Source organism: Mobula birostris, chromosome 3 (assembly GCF_030028105.1).
Source record: "Mobula birostris isolate sMobBir1 chromosome 3, sMobBir1.hap1, whole genome shotgun sequence".
NCBI classification, from domain to species: Eukaryota; Metazoa; Chordata; class Chondrichthyes; order Myliobatiformes; family Myliobatidae; genus Mobula; species Mobula birostris.
In genome coordinates, this window is record NC_092372.1 from 137690924 (window position 1) to 137709624 (window position 18701).

Here is an 18701-nt window from a genome sequence, read left to right on the forward strand (position 1 = left end):
GCGGCAGCAAAACAATGACACCCACACCCCCACCCAGCTCTGCTGAAAGCATCAACATCCTCTACCCACCAAGCAAGCAATAGTAAAGCCCCCAATAAAGACCATGATCTACAGAATAACAAAAACTAATTGTTCACTAGACAACTCAACATAGCACAGGCTCTCTCCCTCCCTAATAAAGGAAAAATAGGTGACCCCTTTCACAGAGAGAGGGGAAACATAAGAAAACAACTCACTGGTTTATGGTGTTTAAAGTCTTCTGTGCCTCTTTTTTATCTGGGTTCTCCACCTGGAAAATTGGCAACAATCTCTCACTCACCAACGAGAGAGAGAGAGAGAGAGAGAGAGAGAGAATGATTTGTTGAGTACAGTGCTTCCAACAGCTAATCTACTGTTCCTGATCTTCTGTTCCCTCCCACAACACCTCAGTCGGTGCCAGTTTAGAATCAGCTCATCCACAGGGCCGCGAAATCCTGAAGCCACCCTCATCTTCTAGGCTGCATCCTTGGGATATCGAAAAGCAGTTGACCATGAGCCACCAGGACCGGGTCCCACCACAAGTCTGAGTGTAGCTCCTGGTCAGGGTCTTCAACAGAACCCCATCCACCCCGAAAAGGAAAACAAGAGACATCAAAGGTAGAAATTGAGCTGCATCGCAATTTAGTGCCATCATTACTCCACCTCACCAGGGGAAAGTAATAGGCAGGTGAGGAGAAGAGATAAGAAGAAGAGGGAAGGAGAGTGAAAAAGAAAAAAAAGAGAAAAATATACCAGAAGGAGAAATCGATGTTCATGAAATCAGGTTGAAGGCTACTTAGATGGAATATGAGGTGCTCTCCACCAACCTGAGAGTGGCCTCAACTTGGCAGAAGAGAGGCTGTGGACCCACATGTCAGGACGGAAATGGGGTTCGGAATTTAAATAGTTGGTCACCAGGAAATTCTGCTTTTGGCAGATAGAGCAGAGATGCTCAACAAAGCTGTCCCCCATTTTAACCTGCATCTCACCAATCTAGAAGAGAATATAACAGACAATCCCAACAAATATGCAGGAGAGGTATTGCCTCAGCTGGAAGGATTGTTTGTTCACCTGAATGAAGGCGTGGGAGGATGTGAGTAGGCAGGTGTAGCATTTTTGTCGAGGCAGCAATTAGTTCCAGGAGGGAGATTAGTAGGGAGACATGAATGGACAAAGGAATCACGAAGAGAGCAATCCCCGTGGAAAGTGGAGATTGGGGTGTGGGAGGTAAAGGTGTGTTTTGTGATGGAATCCCACTGAGGGTGCAAAAGTTACAGAGAAAGATGGGGTAGTAGATAAGGATGAGAGGAACTCTACCCTTGTTAGGGTGTTGGGATGATGGAGGTGAGCGCAGATGTCCAGGAAATAGAGGAGATGTGGGTGAGAACAGCATCAATGCGGATGAAGGGAAACCCCATTCTTAAAAGAGTGAGGACATCTGGAAAGAAAATACTCGTCCTGGGAACAGATGTGGTGTAGACGAAAGGACTGAAAACATGTTATAGTATTTTTACAGGAGACAGAGTGGGAAGTGTGAAGATAGCTGTGGGAATCAGTAGGTTGATAAAAGATGCTGGTAGACAGTTTGTCTCCAGAGGTGGAGACAAGGCTACCCACTGAACCTGGAGAAAGTAGGAGGAGCCAAAGGAAAAAGTGTTGAGGGCAAGGACCGGTTTTGCCAAATAGAGGAGGGTAGTGGTGGAGGGTAACTGGTTGGGTCTTTGTCGAGAAAGAAGTGGGGTGCTTTAAGGCCTTTTGTTGGGGGATAGAAGTGTTTAGGGAATGAACATCCATGGTGAAAATGAGGCCAGAGAACTGTTGAAGAGAGAGAGAGCATGTGAGGTGTTGCAGATGTAGATGGGAAGGGACTGAGCCAAGGGAAATAGAATGGAATCAAGGTCTTTGGACTTGAGTTCAGTGGGGGGTGGGGAGCAGGCAGAGAAAATGGGCTTAACTACACCATCAGGTTTGTGGATCTTGGGTAGGATTAGAAGCAAGCAGTGTGGGGTAATGGAACCATATGTTTGGTGGCAGTGGATGATGGTGCAGGAGATAGTGGCCTAATGGTCCAGAGTGAGGTCCCTTTCAAGGGGTAAGGAACAGGAGGTATCTGAGAGCTGGCACCTGGCCTCAGAAGGTAGAGGTCAGAATAGCATCCCCTTGGTCTGTGGGTATAATGGTAAGGTTGGGATTGGTGCAGAGGGCAGTGCGTTCAGAGGGGTAAGGTTCGAAGGCAGAGAAAAGTGCTGACATTGAGCCAGTTGATGTCTTGTTGGCAATTAGAGATGAAATAATCCAGAGCAGGCAGTGAACCAGAGTGGAGAATCTGAGAAGAGGAGGAGGGTTGGGGTCGGGAGGAGGGGTTATCGGTGTGAGACGGGGAATTCTTACCAAAGGAGTGGGCTCAGAGACGGAGGCAATGGAAGACGAGCTCAGCATCGTGGCAGGAGTGGAACTCACTGAAGTGTGTGGGCAGAGGGGGACAAAGTTAAGTGCCTTGCTGAGGACAGGTCTTTCCACCTCAGAAAGGGGAAGATCGTAGGGAATGGTGAAGACACTGCAGGGATTAGATCTAGAATCAGAGGGGGTAGGAGAGTTAGTAGTGTCTGTGGAAGGGTGAGGCTTGGGGTTTCAGGGAAGGTAGGTTGGGAGGAAGATGGAGGCTCTGAAGACACAATAGGAGACAGGGGAACCTAAGAGACCCAGGGTTGGAGAGTGGTGGTAGGGGAAGCAGAGCCCAGGGGCCCAGTGGCAGTGAGGAAGGTCTTGACCTGGAGGTGTTGGTATCCAAGGGAGGGGCTGGAGACAGAGCTAGAGGCCATGTAATTCCCAGTCTGTTGTTGGATCCGGAGTTGGAGATGGCAGGATCGGAAGTCTCGAGGCATCTGATCAAATTGAGGTATAAGAGGGAGGCAGCATGAGCCACAATCTGGAGTTCTCTATAGCTATCAGAACTGGAGTGGGAGACAGCAGGATCCACAGCTTGCAGATGAGCGGTCTTCCAATTCTTCCTGGATGCGAGGAAGGCAAAGAGCCAGCGATTGAATGCGTGGATTTGGCAGAGGGTGAAGTATCAGAGTGGTCCATGGCAGGCAGAGGAGAGTGAGGACCTGAACTCTCAGCCCAGAGGTATCTCTGTATAGCAGAGAGGGTGGCACATAGAATTTGGAGGGAAAAGCAGCAGGAAATGCGGGCAACTGAATGCAGGGACTTGGGATCCTCAGTGGGTCCAAACTAGGAGACCTGAAAACATTGCTGGAAGCCATGTGGAACAAAATGGCGGCAAAGACTAGTTCCCAGGAAGGATACATGGATGTGGTAGCGGGACTGGGTGAACACTTGGTCGAAGAGTTGGTGGGCAGCAGAGATCACAGAGGGTGAGCAGTGAGAGACAACTTCACTGAGCTTCAGTCGAAGAGAAGATTTAAACTTTTTCAGGGTAGGCATCCCTAGAAGAGACTTTGCAGTGGAGCAGCAAATCATAAACATGAGAGATTCTGCAGATGCTGGAAATCCAAAGTAACACACACAAAATGCTGGAGGAACTCAGCAGGTCAGACAGAATCAAGGCCTTCTTAACATTCTAGTGTGTGGAAACCTGAGACCCTGAGAGTATATTCCCTGAACATGGTCTTGCGCAAGGACAAAAAAAATATCAGTTTAAAAATACAGACCAAAGTGAATAATTCGGAGCAAAAGGCAGTAGTCAAGATAAGATGGGCTTGGAGTAACAGCAAAGTAGAGTCATTCCTGGTGACAAGGAAGTTCATGAGCTCCTTGCACATGCTGGGGGTGGACAGGGAATAGACAGGAAGGACAGTTGGAGAAGATCGCACGCAACTGTAAAAAGAAGGTAGGATGATGTGATAAGCTGAACTTTGCCAGACTGCAGCAGGCCCAATTTTATATAGAAATCTGAAAAGGTAAACCATTTCTTAACCATATTTATCTGTATCATTTTGAATAAACCAACTGAGAGCTTTTCTTTAGCAACGGCCAGGGCGGGGGAGAATAGTGGCCACATAAGAGAGTTATCCATAAGATAATGATGTATGGAACTGGGTATAATATATTAGCACGGATAGAGGATTGGTTAACCAATAGAAGGTAGTGAGATGGGATAAATGGGTGTTTCCTGGGTTGGCACACAGTAGTGAGTAGAATTCTACAGGGGTTGGTGCTGGGCCTGCAACTGTTCATGATATAAATTAACAATTTGGAAAAGGGAATTGAGTGTAGTGTGTCTACAAGTAAGTTTGCTGATGACACAAAATTGAGTGGAAAAGCAAAATGTCTGGAGGATGCGGTAAAATACAGATAGGTGAGTGGGTGAGGGTCTGGCAGTTGGAGTACAATGTTGGTAAATGAGAGGTCGTTCACTTTGGAAGGAAGAATAGAAGATCGGATTATTATATAAAGGTGAAAGATTTCAGGGTGTTGTTGTGCAGAGGGACTTGGGGGAGCTTGTATATGAATCACAGAATGCTGGTTTACATGTGCAACATGGTATCAGGAAGGCAAATGGAATGTTGGCCTTCACTGCTAGAGAAGTTGAATTTAAGAACAGGGAGGTTATGCTGTAACTGTACAGGGTACTGGCGAGGTCAATACCTGGCTTACTGTGTGCAGTTCTGGTCTCCGTACTTCGTGAAAGATATACTGGCTTTGGAGGCGGTGCAGAGGAGGTTCACCAGGTTAATTCCAGAGATGAAGGGGTTAGACTACCAGGATAGATTAAGTCGCCTAGGACTTTACTTACTGTAGTTCAGAAGGACGAGGGGTTATCTTATAGAAACATACAAAATTCTGAAAGGGATTGATGGGTTAGGGGCATGGAAGTTATTTCCGCTGGTAAGTGAGAGTAAAACTAGAGGACACTGCTTCAGGATTCAGGGGAATAGATTTGGGATGGAGATGAGGAGAAATTGCTTTTTCCCAGAGAATAGAAAATCCGTGGAATTCTCTGTCTAGGGAAGCAGCAGAGGGTACCTCATTAAATATACTTAAGACTCGGTTAGGTACATTTTTGGATAGCAGGGGAATTAATCTTTATGTAGATAGAGCTGAGTCCATGGCCAGATCTTACTGATAGGCAGAAAACACGAGGGGCCAGCTGGCCTACAACTGCTCCTATTTCTTATGTTCTTATGTTAAATGCCAATTCAGGCATGAAAATGTAAGATAAGGTTATGGTAGAGCAGAGCAGTCGCTGCAAAAGTCATGGTGTGGTAAGTAAAAACAGGACTGAAATTTTGTAAGTATAGCTCCAAATAAATTGGGCAAAAAAAAATAGTGCTGGAAAGGGGACAGGTTATCTGCTTGGGGTCAAGATGCAATCAGGTATGATTTCTTGAAAGCAGAGGTTTTTGGAATAGTTTTACTCTGTGTTGCGAGATTTTCAAGTTTTGATTGAAGATGTAGAGGTGGATTTTCTAAGTGACACTATGTTGCTGAGAATAGAATTCATTTCTCTTTGATTCTATACAAATATTGTTCTCACAATTATCAATGATAGAAACTGAAACAATACTTCTTTCTTAAATTATCCTGATTACAATATTTAGTTTAAATTAGGCATTGAAAGCTTATTGTTTGGGATTGTACAGTATTATGCTAAAGTCTTAGCACATATATATATATATATATATATATATAGTTAGATGTAGAGTGGAGAGAGAGTTTGTAAATCTGGCAGGAGCAAAGGATGTTGGGAATGGTGCCGGTGCAGACTCACCCAGTTGTGAGACATCTGCAATTAGATTTGATTCCAAACAATTAGTTTATTGATCATTGTGGAATATCCCTCTGGTACTTCCCGCTCCCTCCCATCTCCCTTCTCCTTTTCCCAAATATGATTCCCCTCTTCTTGCCCCTTTCCCACTCTGTTCACAATAGACACCAATATCAGAATGAGGTTTATCATCACTTACATATGTTATAAAACTTGATTTTGTTTTGTGGTAGCAGTACAGTGTAATACGTAAAATTACGACATTATTAAATATAGTAATAAGGTTACTATATAGATATATATATGTGCCTTAGACTTTTGCACAATACTATATATGAAGCAAGAATGTAAGATTATGATAGATTATTCTGTGTACATTCTCAAAGCTGTGACCTATTTCGTGATTACTTGGCTTGTTTGAAATTTTAGTGTGAGCTGTGACTCAGTGATGATAAGTTGCAAGATTGTGAATTCAGCACCTCCTACAGAAACTTTGAGCTCGTTTTCTGGGCTGATGCTTCAGTGAAGAGGCGTTCTGCAGTGTTACTGCTTTTCACATGAAACATGAGACATTGCTTCAATCTGCACTCCCAGACAGAATGGAAATGATCCAATGGTACTCCCTGAAGAATGGTAGGTGAGTTGCTGCTAGTAACCAGTTGTATATTTATTCCTCAACCAAAATCAATTTAAACTGATTTTATGTCATTGTTGCAATGTTTGTGGGACCTTGGTTTGTGCAAATTAGCTGCCACAATCACTTAATTACAAGACTTGAAACTACCCATTGATTGTAAAAACTTTTGGAATGTTTGGAGGTACAGGGAATGGCAAAGCCTCCAGTTGCCCTGTGAGTCTCATGAACAAGCTTCTGGAATTCACTCAGTAGACCCTCTCCCCCTAATCCCCACTTCATGGGACATAAAACATCACATCACATGGAATATGTTCTCTGTATACACATAACCCATCACTAGGTGGCACAAAGCTTTTACCCAACAATCTGTCGAACTATTGCATCTAAATGGGTTGGATTTTCTAGCAATAATGATGGCAAATCAAAGATATTCCTTGCAATTAATCTGGGAATTAGACACAAAATCTTACTGACTGCCTGTGTGCACTTACACACACAAATCCAAATGTTGCCCTCCGAGTAGTTTTGCTCCACCAAAGGTTTTTTGAAAGTACCTTGCCTTCTGACCAAATATCTAACTATGTTTAAAGGAGTGCAATTCCAACCTTAGTCCTGAGATATTGACCAGAGTCATCAAAATAAATCAGAGATTGATTTTGGTTATATTATTCTTTCCCATTTTGTATTTGATTTAGCATTGAAATCACTATTCTAACGTACATCTCCTGATTCCAAACTTTAATTGACTCTTCATTCTGACTGTCTAAGGAATAATTTTTGACTTTCACTTTCAAACCCTATCTGACAAACTTTTGTGAAAGCACCATTAAAAGAGTGGCACAGCTTCACCCGCTAGCTGGAAACCATTCTACATTTCCAAAATCTTACCATGGAAAGTGCTTTATATTAGTCGATTCAAACAGATATTTTTTCACAACAAAACTCGCAAAAAGACACTCTTGCATTTACTTAATACCCTTCACAAGCTGAAGAAATCCCCAAATGCTTTATAACCAGTGAACGACTTTGAAGTGCAATTAATATTGACATAAAGTTCTTTGAATTATTATCAGGAAAGCTGCAGTGGGCTGCAGTTTGTGTGAGTGCATATGTAAGTGTTTGTGAGAGGAAGAGAACTATGTCTTAGTGTGACTATAATTTTAATGAGTACACAAAATGACAAGACCAAACGGCCAAAATGAATAACTAAAGGATTTTAGCAATGAAGTATTGTTCACTTAACATCTCATACTATAACAAAGGAATCTGAAAACATCTGTAATCTATTACAAAAATCAGCAGAGCCTTGTTGAATGCTACCTTCACATGGAGCTAAACTAGAATTGGAACAGCGAGAAAACTGACAATTGCAAGCTGACACAAGTGGCAAATCTGAAAGTCAGCAATCAGACAATTTATAGGAAAGTTTTCCAACTCATAGTATGGATTAGTTAATGAAAAGGACAAGTAAAAAATTAGATTTTTTTCTTTGTCTGCAGAGTGACAATACTTGATAACTCGATTCGATTGGGAGAAGCGCACAGATGCAGTTGCTCGTCGTCATGCAAGACTGCTGAGAAGATTTTAAAGTGAGGAGTTTCTTACAGCGGGAGGTTCGATTGGGAGAAATGCACAGATGCAGTAGCTCATCGTCATGAAAGGCCGCTGAGAATGTTCCGGGATAAAAGGGAGACACTGCCTAGCGGAGCAGTCGTTGAAGGAGTGGTTGTCGTAGCATGAGTCAGAGTAGTAGGGCTTTGGCTCATCGGGGCTTTGGCGAGGACAGGCTGAGGCGAGGTAAAGCAGTAAGTTACTTTCATATCTTTTTTTTCCTCTAACTTAAGAATAGTGGGTATGACTGTAAGGCTAGTTTTCTGCTCTTGGTGTCAGATGTGGGAAGTCCGGGAGACTTCCAGCCTCCCTGATGGCCACATCTGCGCCAACTGTATCGAGCTGCAGCTCCCTAGAGGCTGTGTTAGGGTACTGGAGCTGCAGCTCCCTGGAGGCTGTGTTAGGGTACTGGAGCTGCAGCTCCTTAACCTTTGGCTTGTTAGGGAAAGTGAGGAGGTGAGCGATAGGAGCTGCAGGCAGGTAGTCACACTGGGGCCACTGGAGACGGGTAAGTGGGTGACTGTCTGGAGAGGGAAAGGAGAGTGTCAGGTAGTGGAGAGCACCCCTGTGGCCGTCTCCCTTAACAATTAGTACACCATTTTGTGTACTGCTGAGGGTTGGGGGGGGGTGACCTACCCAGGGGAAGTAACAGTGGGCATGCTTCTGGCACTGAGTCTGGCCCTGTTGCTTGGAAGGGTAGGGAATGGAAAAGGATGGCAGCAGTAATAGGGGACTCTATAGTTAGCAGGGTTGATAGGTGATTTTGTGGGTGTGAGAAAGAAACACAGATGGTGGCTTGCCTCTCAGGTGCCAGGGTTCATGATGTTACTGAACGCATCCACAATATCTTGAAATGGGAGGTGAGCAGCCTGAGGTTGTGGTAAATACTGGTACCAATAACATAGGTAGAAAAGGCAGGAGGTCCTGAAAGCAGAATACAGGGAATTAGGAAGGAAGCTGAGAAGCAGCTCAAGGGTAGTAATCTCGAGTTTGCTGCTTGTGCCACACGGCAGTGAGTATAGCAATAGAATGAGGTGGTGGATAAATGCGTGGCTGAAGGATTGGAGGAGGGGGCAGGGATTCAGATTTCTGGATCACTGGGACCTCTTTTGGGGCAGGTATGACCTATACAAAAAGGACGGGGTGCACTTGAATCCTGGCGGGAAGTTTGCTAATGCTGCTGGGGAGGGTTTAAACTAGATTTGCAGGGTGTGGAAACAAAAGTGAAAAGGCAGAGGGTGGGGCTGTAGTGCACAAGTAAAGACAACGTAGGGAGTTTGTGAGGAAGGGTAGGCAGACGATAGAGCAAAGGTGCACTCAGCCTGATGGTCTGACAGTTTGAGATGGATATATTTTAATGCAAGGAGTATGCTAAACAAGGCAGATGAACTTGGAGCACAGACTAATAGGTACCATGACGTTGTGGCCATTACAGAGATTTGAATGTTTCAGGGGCAGGAATGGCTGCTGAGTGTGCCAGGCTTTAGATGTTTCAAATAGGACCGGGAAGGAGGCAAAAGAGGCGGGGGCGTGCCATTGCTAATCAGGGATTGTGTCACGGCTGCAGAAAAGGAGGGAGACCACAATCTGTGCAGATTGGTGATAACACCCTCAGGGGTGTGTGCTTAGCCCACTGCTCCACTCTCTCCACACCCATGACTGTGTGAGTAGGCATAGCTCAAATACCATCTATAAATTTGCTGGTGATACAACCATTGTTGGTAGAATCTCAGATGGTGACGAGAGGGTGTACAGGACCAAGGTAAACCAACTAGTGGAATGGTATCGCAGCAACAACCTTGCATTCAATGACAGTAAGATGAAAGAGCTGATTGTGGACTTCAAGAAGGGTAAGACGAAGGAACACATACCAATCTCCACAGAGTGATCAGAAGTGGAGGGAGTGAGCAGCCTCAAATTCCTGGGTGTCAAGATTTCTGAGGACCTAACCTGGTCTCAATATATCGATACAGTTATAAAGAAGGCAGTGACTATACTTTATTAGCAGTTTGAAGAGATTTGATATGTCAACAAATACACTCAAAAACTTCTACAGGTGTACCATGGAGAACGTTCTGACAGGCTACATCACTATCTGGTATTGGGGGGGGGGGGGCGGTTCTACTGCACAGGACTGAAAGAAGCTGCAGAAGGTTGTAAATTTAGTCAGCTCCATCTTGGGTGCTAGTCTACAAAGTACCCTGGATGTCTTCAAGGAGCGGTGTCTCAGAAAGGCAACGTCCATTATTAAGGACCTCCAGCACTCAGGGCATGCCTTTTTCTCACTGTTACCATCAGGTAGTAGGTACAGAAGCATGAAGGCACACACTCAGCGATTCAGGAACAACTCCTTTCCCTCTGCCATCCGATTCCTAAATGGACATTGAACCCTTGAACACTACCTCACTTTTTAAATATATATTATTTCTGTTTTTGCATGATTTTTAATCTATTCAGTATACATATACTGTAATTGACTTACTTGTGTATTTATCATTATTATTTTTTATTTCTTTATTATGCATTGCTTTGAACTGCTGCTGCTGAGTTAACAAATTTCACCATACATGCCAAGGAAAATAAACCTGATTCTGATTCTGAAGTCATGGAGCGATTATCTGCTTAGTCAGTGTGGGTGGAAGTCAGAAACAGGAAGGGGGCAATAACTCTACTAGATATTTTTTATAGACCCCTAAGAGTAACGGGGTTATTAAGGAACAGATAGGTAGGCAGATACTGGAACAATTCAATACTAATAAGGTTGTTGTGATGGTAGATCTTAACTTTCCTAATACTGATTTTCATCTCCTTAGAGCAAGGGGTTTAGATAGGGCGAAGTTAGTTAGATGTGTTTTGGAAGGTTTCCTGACACAATATGTAGATGAGGTGAGGTTGTACTTGATCTGGTATTGGAAATGAACCTGGTCAGGTGTCAGATCTCTCGGTGGGAGAGTATTTTGGAGGTATTGATCACAACTCTATTTCCTTTCCCACAGTGCTGGAGATGGATAAGAGCAGACAATCTGGGAAAATGTTTAGTTGGGGTAGGGAGAAATATGATGCTATTAGGCAGGAACTTGGGAACATAAATTGGGAGCAGATGTTCTCAGGGAAATGTATGGAAGAAATGTGGCAAATGTTCAGGGAACATTTGAATGGCGTTCTACATAGGTATGTTCCATTGATGCAGGGAAAGGATGGCACGGTAAAAGAATCATGGTGTACAAAGGATGTGGAAAATCTAGTTAAGAAGAAAAGAAAAGCTTACCAAAGGTTCAAGAAACTAGGTACTGAAAGAGTTCTAGAAGATTACAAGGTTGCCAGGAAGGAGTTTAAGAATGAAATTAGGAGAGCTAGAAGGAGCCATGAGAAGACCTTGGCAAGCAGGTTTAAGGAAAACCCCAAGGCATTCTACGAGTATGTGAAGAGCAAGAGAATGAGCTGTGTGAAAACAGGACCAACCAGGTGTGATAGTGGAAATGTGTGCATGGAGTCAGAGGAGGTAGCGGAGGTACCTAATGAAAACTTTGCTTCAGTATTCACCAGGGAAAAGGACCTTGGCAATTGTGGAGATGACCTACAGAGGACTGAAATGTTTGAGCATATAGACATTAAGAAAGAGAATGTGCTGGAGCTTTTAAAAAGCATTAAAGATAGGTAAGTTGCTGGGACCAGACAAGATATGCCCCAGGCTACTTTGGGAAGTGAAGGAGGAGATTGCTGAGCCTCTGGCAATGATCTTTGCATCATCAATAGGGACGGGAGAAGTACCGGAGATTTGGAGGGCTGCAAATATTGTTCCCTTTTTCAAGAAAGGGGGTAGAGATAACCCAGGAAATTATAGAGCACTAACTCTTACTTTAATGGTGGATAAATTGTTGGAGAAGATCCTGAGAGGCAAGATTTATGAGCATTTGGAGAGACATAATCCGATTATGGATAATCAGCATGTCTTTGTCACGGGCAGGTCATGCCTTACGAGCCTGATTGAATTCATTGATCCAACTCTGGCCAATAATGCTCTTTGGAATTTTAAGCCTACTTAGAAGTTATCAAAACAGCACTGCCACTGACACACCCTAAGGCCCCAAAACACCTGAACCAAGAAGCATGAAGCACTTAAAACACTTAAAATAATTAATTTTTTTTAGTGGATGGCAACAGAAACCCAGACCTTATTTTGGAGTTTCTGTGATTATGCTGTTTCTTCCCATAGTAAATCTCAACAAATTAAAGAAGTGGAATTAGCTCTTCAATCTCATGAAAAGCTAAAACTGATTGAACTATTTGACAAATCTTTCACCAGTTTATAAACTTATTTAAGTATTTTAAGTGTTTTTGATCTGTGCTTTGAAAAAAATATAGCGTATATTCAAAAATAAAGGGTACAATGTGAATCAGTTAACTTTTATAAAATGTCGATCTGTGAAGATTATTTCAGATAGCAAATCAATATCATGGTACATTAAGGTCGATGTCTTAATCTAGTATTGATAGAAATACTTTCTGTCTGATCTTACACACTATATTTGGCTTCATGCTTCTTGGTTCAGATGCTTTGGGGCCCTAGGGTGTGTCTGTGGCAGTGCTGTTTTGATAACTTCTAGGCAGGTTTAAAATTCCAAAGAGCATTATTGGCCAGAGTTGGATCAATGAAGCAGCAAACTCTTGATTCAACAGTCAGTAGCTCATTCTGCAGACACAAGTGCAAAGAGGAAAACTTAGCCTGATGTCAGATTCCAAGGTGAGTTGTAACAGTTCTTGTCACTGCTGAAGTAGTACTGATATTTGCTTGGGGCAGGTTCAATCAGAGTGCGTTGTTTTTCTAACTTTTGCTTCTACCTAACAGCTTCATCACTCAAGCTGGTTCATGTGGCAGTAGTGACGTCATGACTCCCATGAGGAAGACCACTGTGCACAGAGTAACATCAAACAAGCAGATTTGTGCTGAGAGCCCAAGAAGGACCAAAATAAATGCTGTTCCTCAGCTGATGACCATAAAACTCACTGAAATTAAAATAGAGTAAACAAGAGCAGTCTGATCCAAAATTCAGCAGGTGTCATAAAGTTAGGATAAACTCTGCTTCTCAGATACTTAAATATAAAAATCAATTAGACTGTGGCATTTGAACCAGAAAATATGCCCCTCCATATAACATACTTTGCCTCTGTAAATCTCTGCAACACAAAGACTTTTGGGATTAAAGCATTGGCAAGCACTGGTGACCATGGGACTAGTGTAGATTTCAGGGATCCAATTATAGTACACATTGAGTAATTCAGATGAATATCTACAATTAGCATCAACAAGTGAGCACACCAGGCATTTGATAAGATGGATTTCACAGCAGGGTTTTAAAGTCTAATATTTGTATGTATGTGCACTTGTAATGTGACTGTTACGCTGTAATTTCCTTTCAGATCAACAGAGTATCTATCTATAACTATACTGGTCAACTCTCACATCATTTCAGTGATGTCTCACATTTGTATATCTGTGCACTTGTAATGCTACTGTGGCACTGTAATTTCCTTTGGGGTCAATAAAGTATTTATCTATCTCTGTTATATTCAAGCTAAGCTCTACATCCAAAGGGGCTTAATGATTCTTCCTGTTCAGCTCTTAGTCACTCAGAAATATGTTTAAATGTGCCAAGCCATTGTAGGATACAACTGTACCACAACCGGGAAGAATGCATGACATGCAGCCATGCTCTTGAATAAACATTTCTTACGCAACAGTGAAGCTAAACTGGGTTTGACCAGCTGTGGAAAACAAGGGGTATTTCTAAATCTGAAAAGGGCATGATTGCTGTGGCATAGTAATGCAGCAAGGAGTTCTGCAACATGTAACCTTGGCAAGGCAGCAGTGCACAACAAACTGCGTAAACTGGCAGAGATTAGTAGCAGCAATTTGGGAAGGTCTTGAGGCAGGAAGTTACGAGTGACTGTGGCTTTGATCTCCATGAGCAAGATAATCCTGGTGGATGAGGATGCACTTAGAGGTCAGAAATTGCAGGTGGTTGAATCGAATTTAAATGTTCTCCCTTTATTTGACACAGAAAAGATGAATGAAACATGGTTCTGAGTTAATAAGCAGTATCATTTTTGATGCTACTGGCTTATTTATATTGTTTCTATTGAAGAAATTATTGATTCACTATGTCAATTCCAAAGAAGCAAAGGACGTGAAGCTCAAATGATCTGCTAGTATATTTAAAGTGGAGTGGCTTAATGAAGCAGTAGAAACTGCTGTACTGAAAGCTCATGAGGCCAGGAATGTGCAGCTACAAGATATAGTTGTGTATAATACAGAAATTGGTGCTACCTGTGTGTATTGTCACGTTGCAAAAGTTTGCAAGTGGGAAGAAGCGGAGTAATATTTGGAAACTTGACTTTATAAAGTGCTGTTTAGCAAGCAAATCACATATGGACAATGTGCAAAGTTCCAGCAAGAAAATCCTTCATTACCTGCTACAGGCCATCTCCGTAAGTTTTGTGAGAGTGCAGATGAGCGAAAGTGAAAACAATCAAACCCAGAGGAGAACGAAGTTCTTATTGACAGTTATTTTACTTCTTTTAAACAATGAGCAACAAAATGGACTTGGTAGTTTATTATTCTTAGAAAAGCTTTAGGGTTTCTTCTACTTAAAAATTCAACGCACACATACTTGTGTCAATGGGCAAAAAATTGCACAGCACAAGATTTTTGTGCACGCTGGTCATTTCAAATTAGAGGGAAGATTGATTGTAGGTGGATTTATTATGTTCCCAACTTCAGAAATGTTGAGTGGAATAAAGAGGTGGTAGTTTAGCGTAATGTCTCAGTTTCAAAATTTGAAAATTCATTCATTTGGCTTTCTTCTCTTAGCATAGTCCTTAAACCATTTCATGTCCTTGTCTGATTTGTCAAGTTAGACCAAACAGAGTATATTTTTAATGAGCTGGTAGATACATACAGATTCAGATACAGAGATACGACATGGAATAAGCCCTTTTGGCTTTTCAAGCTGCATTGCCCAGCAACCCACCAATTTAACCCTAGCCTAATCACGGGATAATTTACAATGATCAATTAACCTTCTAACCCACATGTCTTTGGACTATGGGAGAAAACCAGAGCACCTGGAGGAAACCCACACACATACAGAAACGAACTTAAAAAATTGCTTACAGAGGATGCTGGAATTGAACTCTGAACTCCAATGACCCAATCTGTATTAGTGTCACACTAACCACTGTCCAGCCATGTAATCTTTTTGTTCACTCTGGTAGTCCCTAATTCTATAATATTCTTAAGCTCTGGAGTACGAGGGGACAGTATGATGTGCTGGGCTTGTATTGCCAAGACTTAATCTAACTGTCTTGAAATGTCAAATCTCACTAGGGAAATTAAAAGAATTAAATAATTCTATAATTGGAGAAGTAATATATTATAAATAATGGCAAGAAGCCATCTGACCATAAGCTCTAAAAGCAGAATTAGGCCTTTTATCCCACTGAGTCTGCTTCGCCATTCCATCATGGCTGATTTATTACCCCTGTCAATCACATTCTCCTGCCTTTTCCCTGTAACCACTGATGCCCCTACTAATCAACAACCTATCAACCTCCGCTTTAAATACATCAAGTGGCTTGGCCTCCAACGATTGACAGATTCACCATCAGGCTAAAGTAATTCCTCCTCATCTCTGTTCTAAAGGGATGTCCTTCTATTTTGAGGCTGTGCCCCTGGTCCTAGATTCCCCCACGATAGGAAACATCCTCCCCACATATACTCTACTCAGGTCTCTCAATATTTGATAGGCTTCAATGAGTTCCCTCCTCATTCTTCTAAACCCCAGTGAATACAGGCCCGGAGCCGTCAAATGTTTCTCCTATGCTAACCCTTTTATTCCTGGGATCTAGTGAACTTTCTCCAGACTCCGTCCAATGCCAGCATATCGCTTTCTTAGATAAGGGGCTCAAAACTGCTTACGAGTGCTGTCTGGTCCCTGCCTTATAAAGCCTCAGCATTACATCCTTGCTTTTATATTCTAGTCCTCTCTAAATGAATGCTAACATTACATTTGCTTTCCTCACTAATGACTCAACCTGCAAATTAACCTTTATGGAATCCTGCATGAGGACTCCCAAGTCCCTTGCACCTTGGACTTCTGAATTTTCTTCCTGTTTAGAAAGTAGACTACCTCTTTATTTCTTCTACCAAAGTGCACGACCATACAATTCCAACACTGTATCCCATCTGCCATTTCTTTGTCAATTTTCCTAATCTGTCCAAGTCCTTCTGCAAACTCCCTGCTTCCTCAACATTACCTGCCCCTCTACCTACTTCGTATACCCTGCAAACTTGGCCCCAAAGCCATTAATTCCATCATCCAAACCATTGAGCTATATAACAGGAAAAGCAGCAGCTCCAACACCAACCACTCGAATCACCACTAGTCACCTGCAGCCTCCGATTCGCTGATGTCCTTTGTCCCACGTGACTTGTGGCCCCAGCCACAGAACAATGTAGCAAACTCTTTAACTGAGAGAAGCAAGAGTCGATTATTCAGTTCCTTGTGCCTACTCAGCACTTCACTATGATCATTGTTAGTTTCTTACTTGGGTGCCATGTGCATTTCGTAATCCAATATTCCTTGAATCTGTTAATATAGTGTGCTCAACAGGTCAGATAGCATCTGTGGAGATACAGTACGCACATTGCTAATAACTGGACAGTTCCCTTTCTGAGAACTTCAATCATTTTCTGTTTTATTTCCGACTTCGAAAATCTGCAGGTTGCTACTTAAAAATAAATAACAACATTTGCCATTCTTCAACAACTCCTTTGCATTTTCGCTACTAGTATGTTGTAATCTCTTTGCTCATTTCGAAAGGGCACGGGATGTTTACGCCCTTGTTCTATTCTCCATGACCTGTTCTTCGGACCGCCTTCTTGCCTCGCTTCCCAGCTCGGCTCCTGTCATGTGTCAGTGGGAACTGTGGCTTGCTTCCTGGTGCGCGGGAACGGCTGTCCTTCCCCGATTCTTGTGCGAGCTGCGTTTCCTGGCTCCCTTCTCTTGGCAGCACTCATCATGCTGCAGCCCTCTCAGTTCAACCTGTCGCTTTCGCAGGGGATCAGGCTGTTGTTCTACGGACTGACCCCCAGCGAATCCTCCTGCAGCGAGCTCGAGGAGGTGCAGGACTACGTGCAGCAGGTGAGCCGCCCAGCTTCGGGTAACCCCATCAACCGTTTGCATTGCCTTTCATCTTGGTTTTGGATCAAACACTTCTTTGAAGCAAGTTTCACTAATAGTTCCTTGTCAGCTGCCCGCGGCGTAACTATACTGCACTCTATACCAAGATAACAAATCGACTGGGCTGTTCCTGGGTGTTACAAACTGCGGCAGGGCGAGATTATATGAACACAAAAACAACCCACGGAATATAATAGAACAATTTCTCCTTGCATCCTGGCTCTCTTTTTGCACTAATATATATATTTCTATTGTAATTTATAATTTTGACGTGTATTGCAATGTACTGCTGCCGCAAAAACAATCACAAATTTCACGATATGTCAGTGATATTAAACCCGATTCTTACTCTGTTACCTTTCCATTTCCATTTTTCTTTCTTTACAGGTGGACAGCAGTGGTTAGCAGAATACGGAGCTCCATATATTGTCCCGCTAGGGTTGAAGTGAAGTCAGAGTTTGCTTATTTGCTACAGTTAACAGTATTTTTATACAGTACAAGGCCTTTCAATCAGAAGTTTGCTTTGCCTGAGAGAGGGAGAGAGAGAGAGAGAGAGAGAGAGAGAGAGAGAGAGATAGAGAGAGAGAGAGAGAGAGGGACAGAGAGACAGAGACAGAGACAGACTCCCAACATCTGTATTTTGACATATGGAAATTAAGTTAATTATTTGATACTTGGTTTATTTAGAGGAACAAAAGGGTAACAAGACCTAATTACACACGTGGCCAATTAACTTATTAACCTGCACATTTTTGGAATGTTGGAGGAAACCATAGCACCCAGAGGAAACCCACACGATCATGGGGAGAACATACAAGTTCCTTAAAGACAGTGATAGGGATTGAACCTACATCATAAGACCATAAGATATAGGAGCAGAAGTGGGCCATTCAGCCCATCAAGTCTGCTCCACCATTCAATCATGGGCTGATCTAATTCTTCCAGTCATCCTTACTTCCCTGCCTTCTCCAATACCCTTTGATGTACTGGCTAATCAAGAACCTATCTATCTCTGCCTTAAATACACCCAATGACTTGGCCTCCACAGATTCCAAAGATTTATCACCCTCTGACTAAAGTAATTTCTCAACATCTCTGTTCTAAATGGACATCCTTCAATTCTGAAGTTGTGCCCTCTTGTCCTGGACTTCCCTACTATGGGAAGTAACTTTGCTTTAGCTAATCTGTTCAGGCGTTTTAACATTCTGATTGTTTTTATGAGATCCTCCCTTATTGTCCTGAACTCCAGGGTATACAGCCCAAGAGCTGCCAGACGTTCCTCATATGGTAACCCTTTCATTCCTGGAATCATTTTCGTGAATCTTCTCCGAACCCTCTCCAATGACAGTATATCCTTTCTAAAATAAGGAGCCCAAAATGGCACACAGTTCTCCAAGTGTGGTCTCACGAATGCCTTATAGAGCCTTAACATCACATCCCTGCTCTTATATACTATACCTCT

At 42.7% G+C, this 18701-nt stretch overlaps 1 protein-coding gene across 3 annotated transcripts in view; it reads left to right on the forward strand.

The window, feature by feature from the left end:
• Positions 1-16958: 16958 nt before the first annotated feature.
• The window catches only part of agmo (alkylglycerol monooxygenase), a 393034-nt gene continuing 391291 nt past the window's right edge, over positions 16959-18701 (forward strand). For all 3 annotated transcript variants that reach the window (XM_072253381.1, XM_072253382.1, XM_072253383.1), the window contains exon 1: positions 16959-17200. In XM_072253381.1, the coding sequence (XP_072109482.1) occupies positions 17078-17200 (123 nt within the window). In that variant the 5' untranslated portion in view covers positions 16959-17077. The remainder of the gene's footprint in view (positions 17201-18701) is intronic.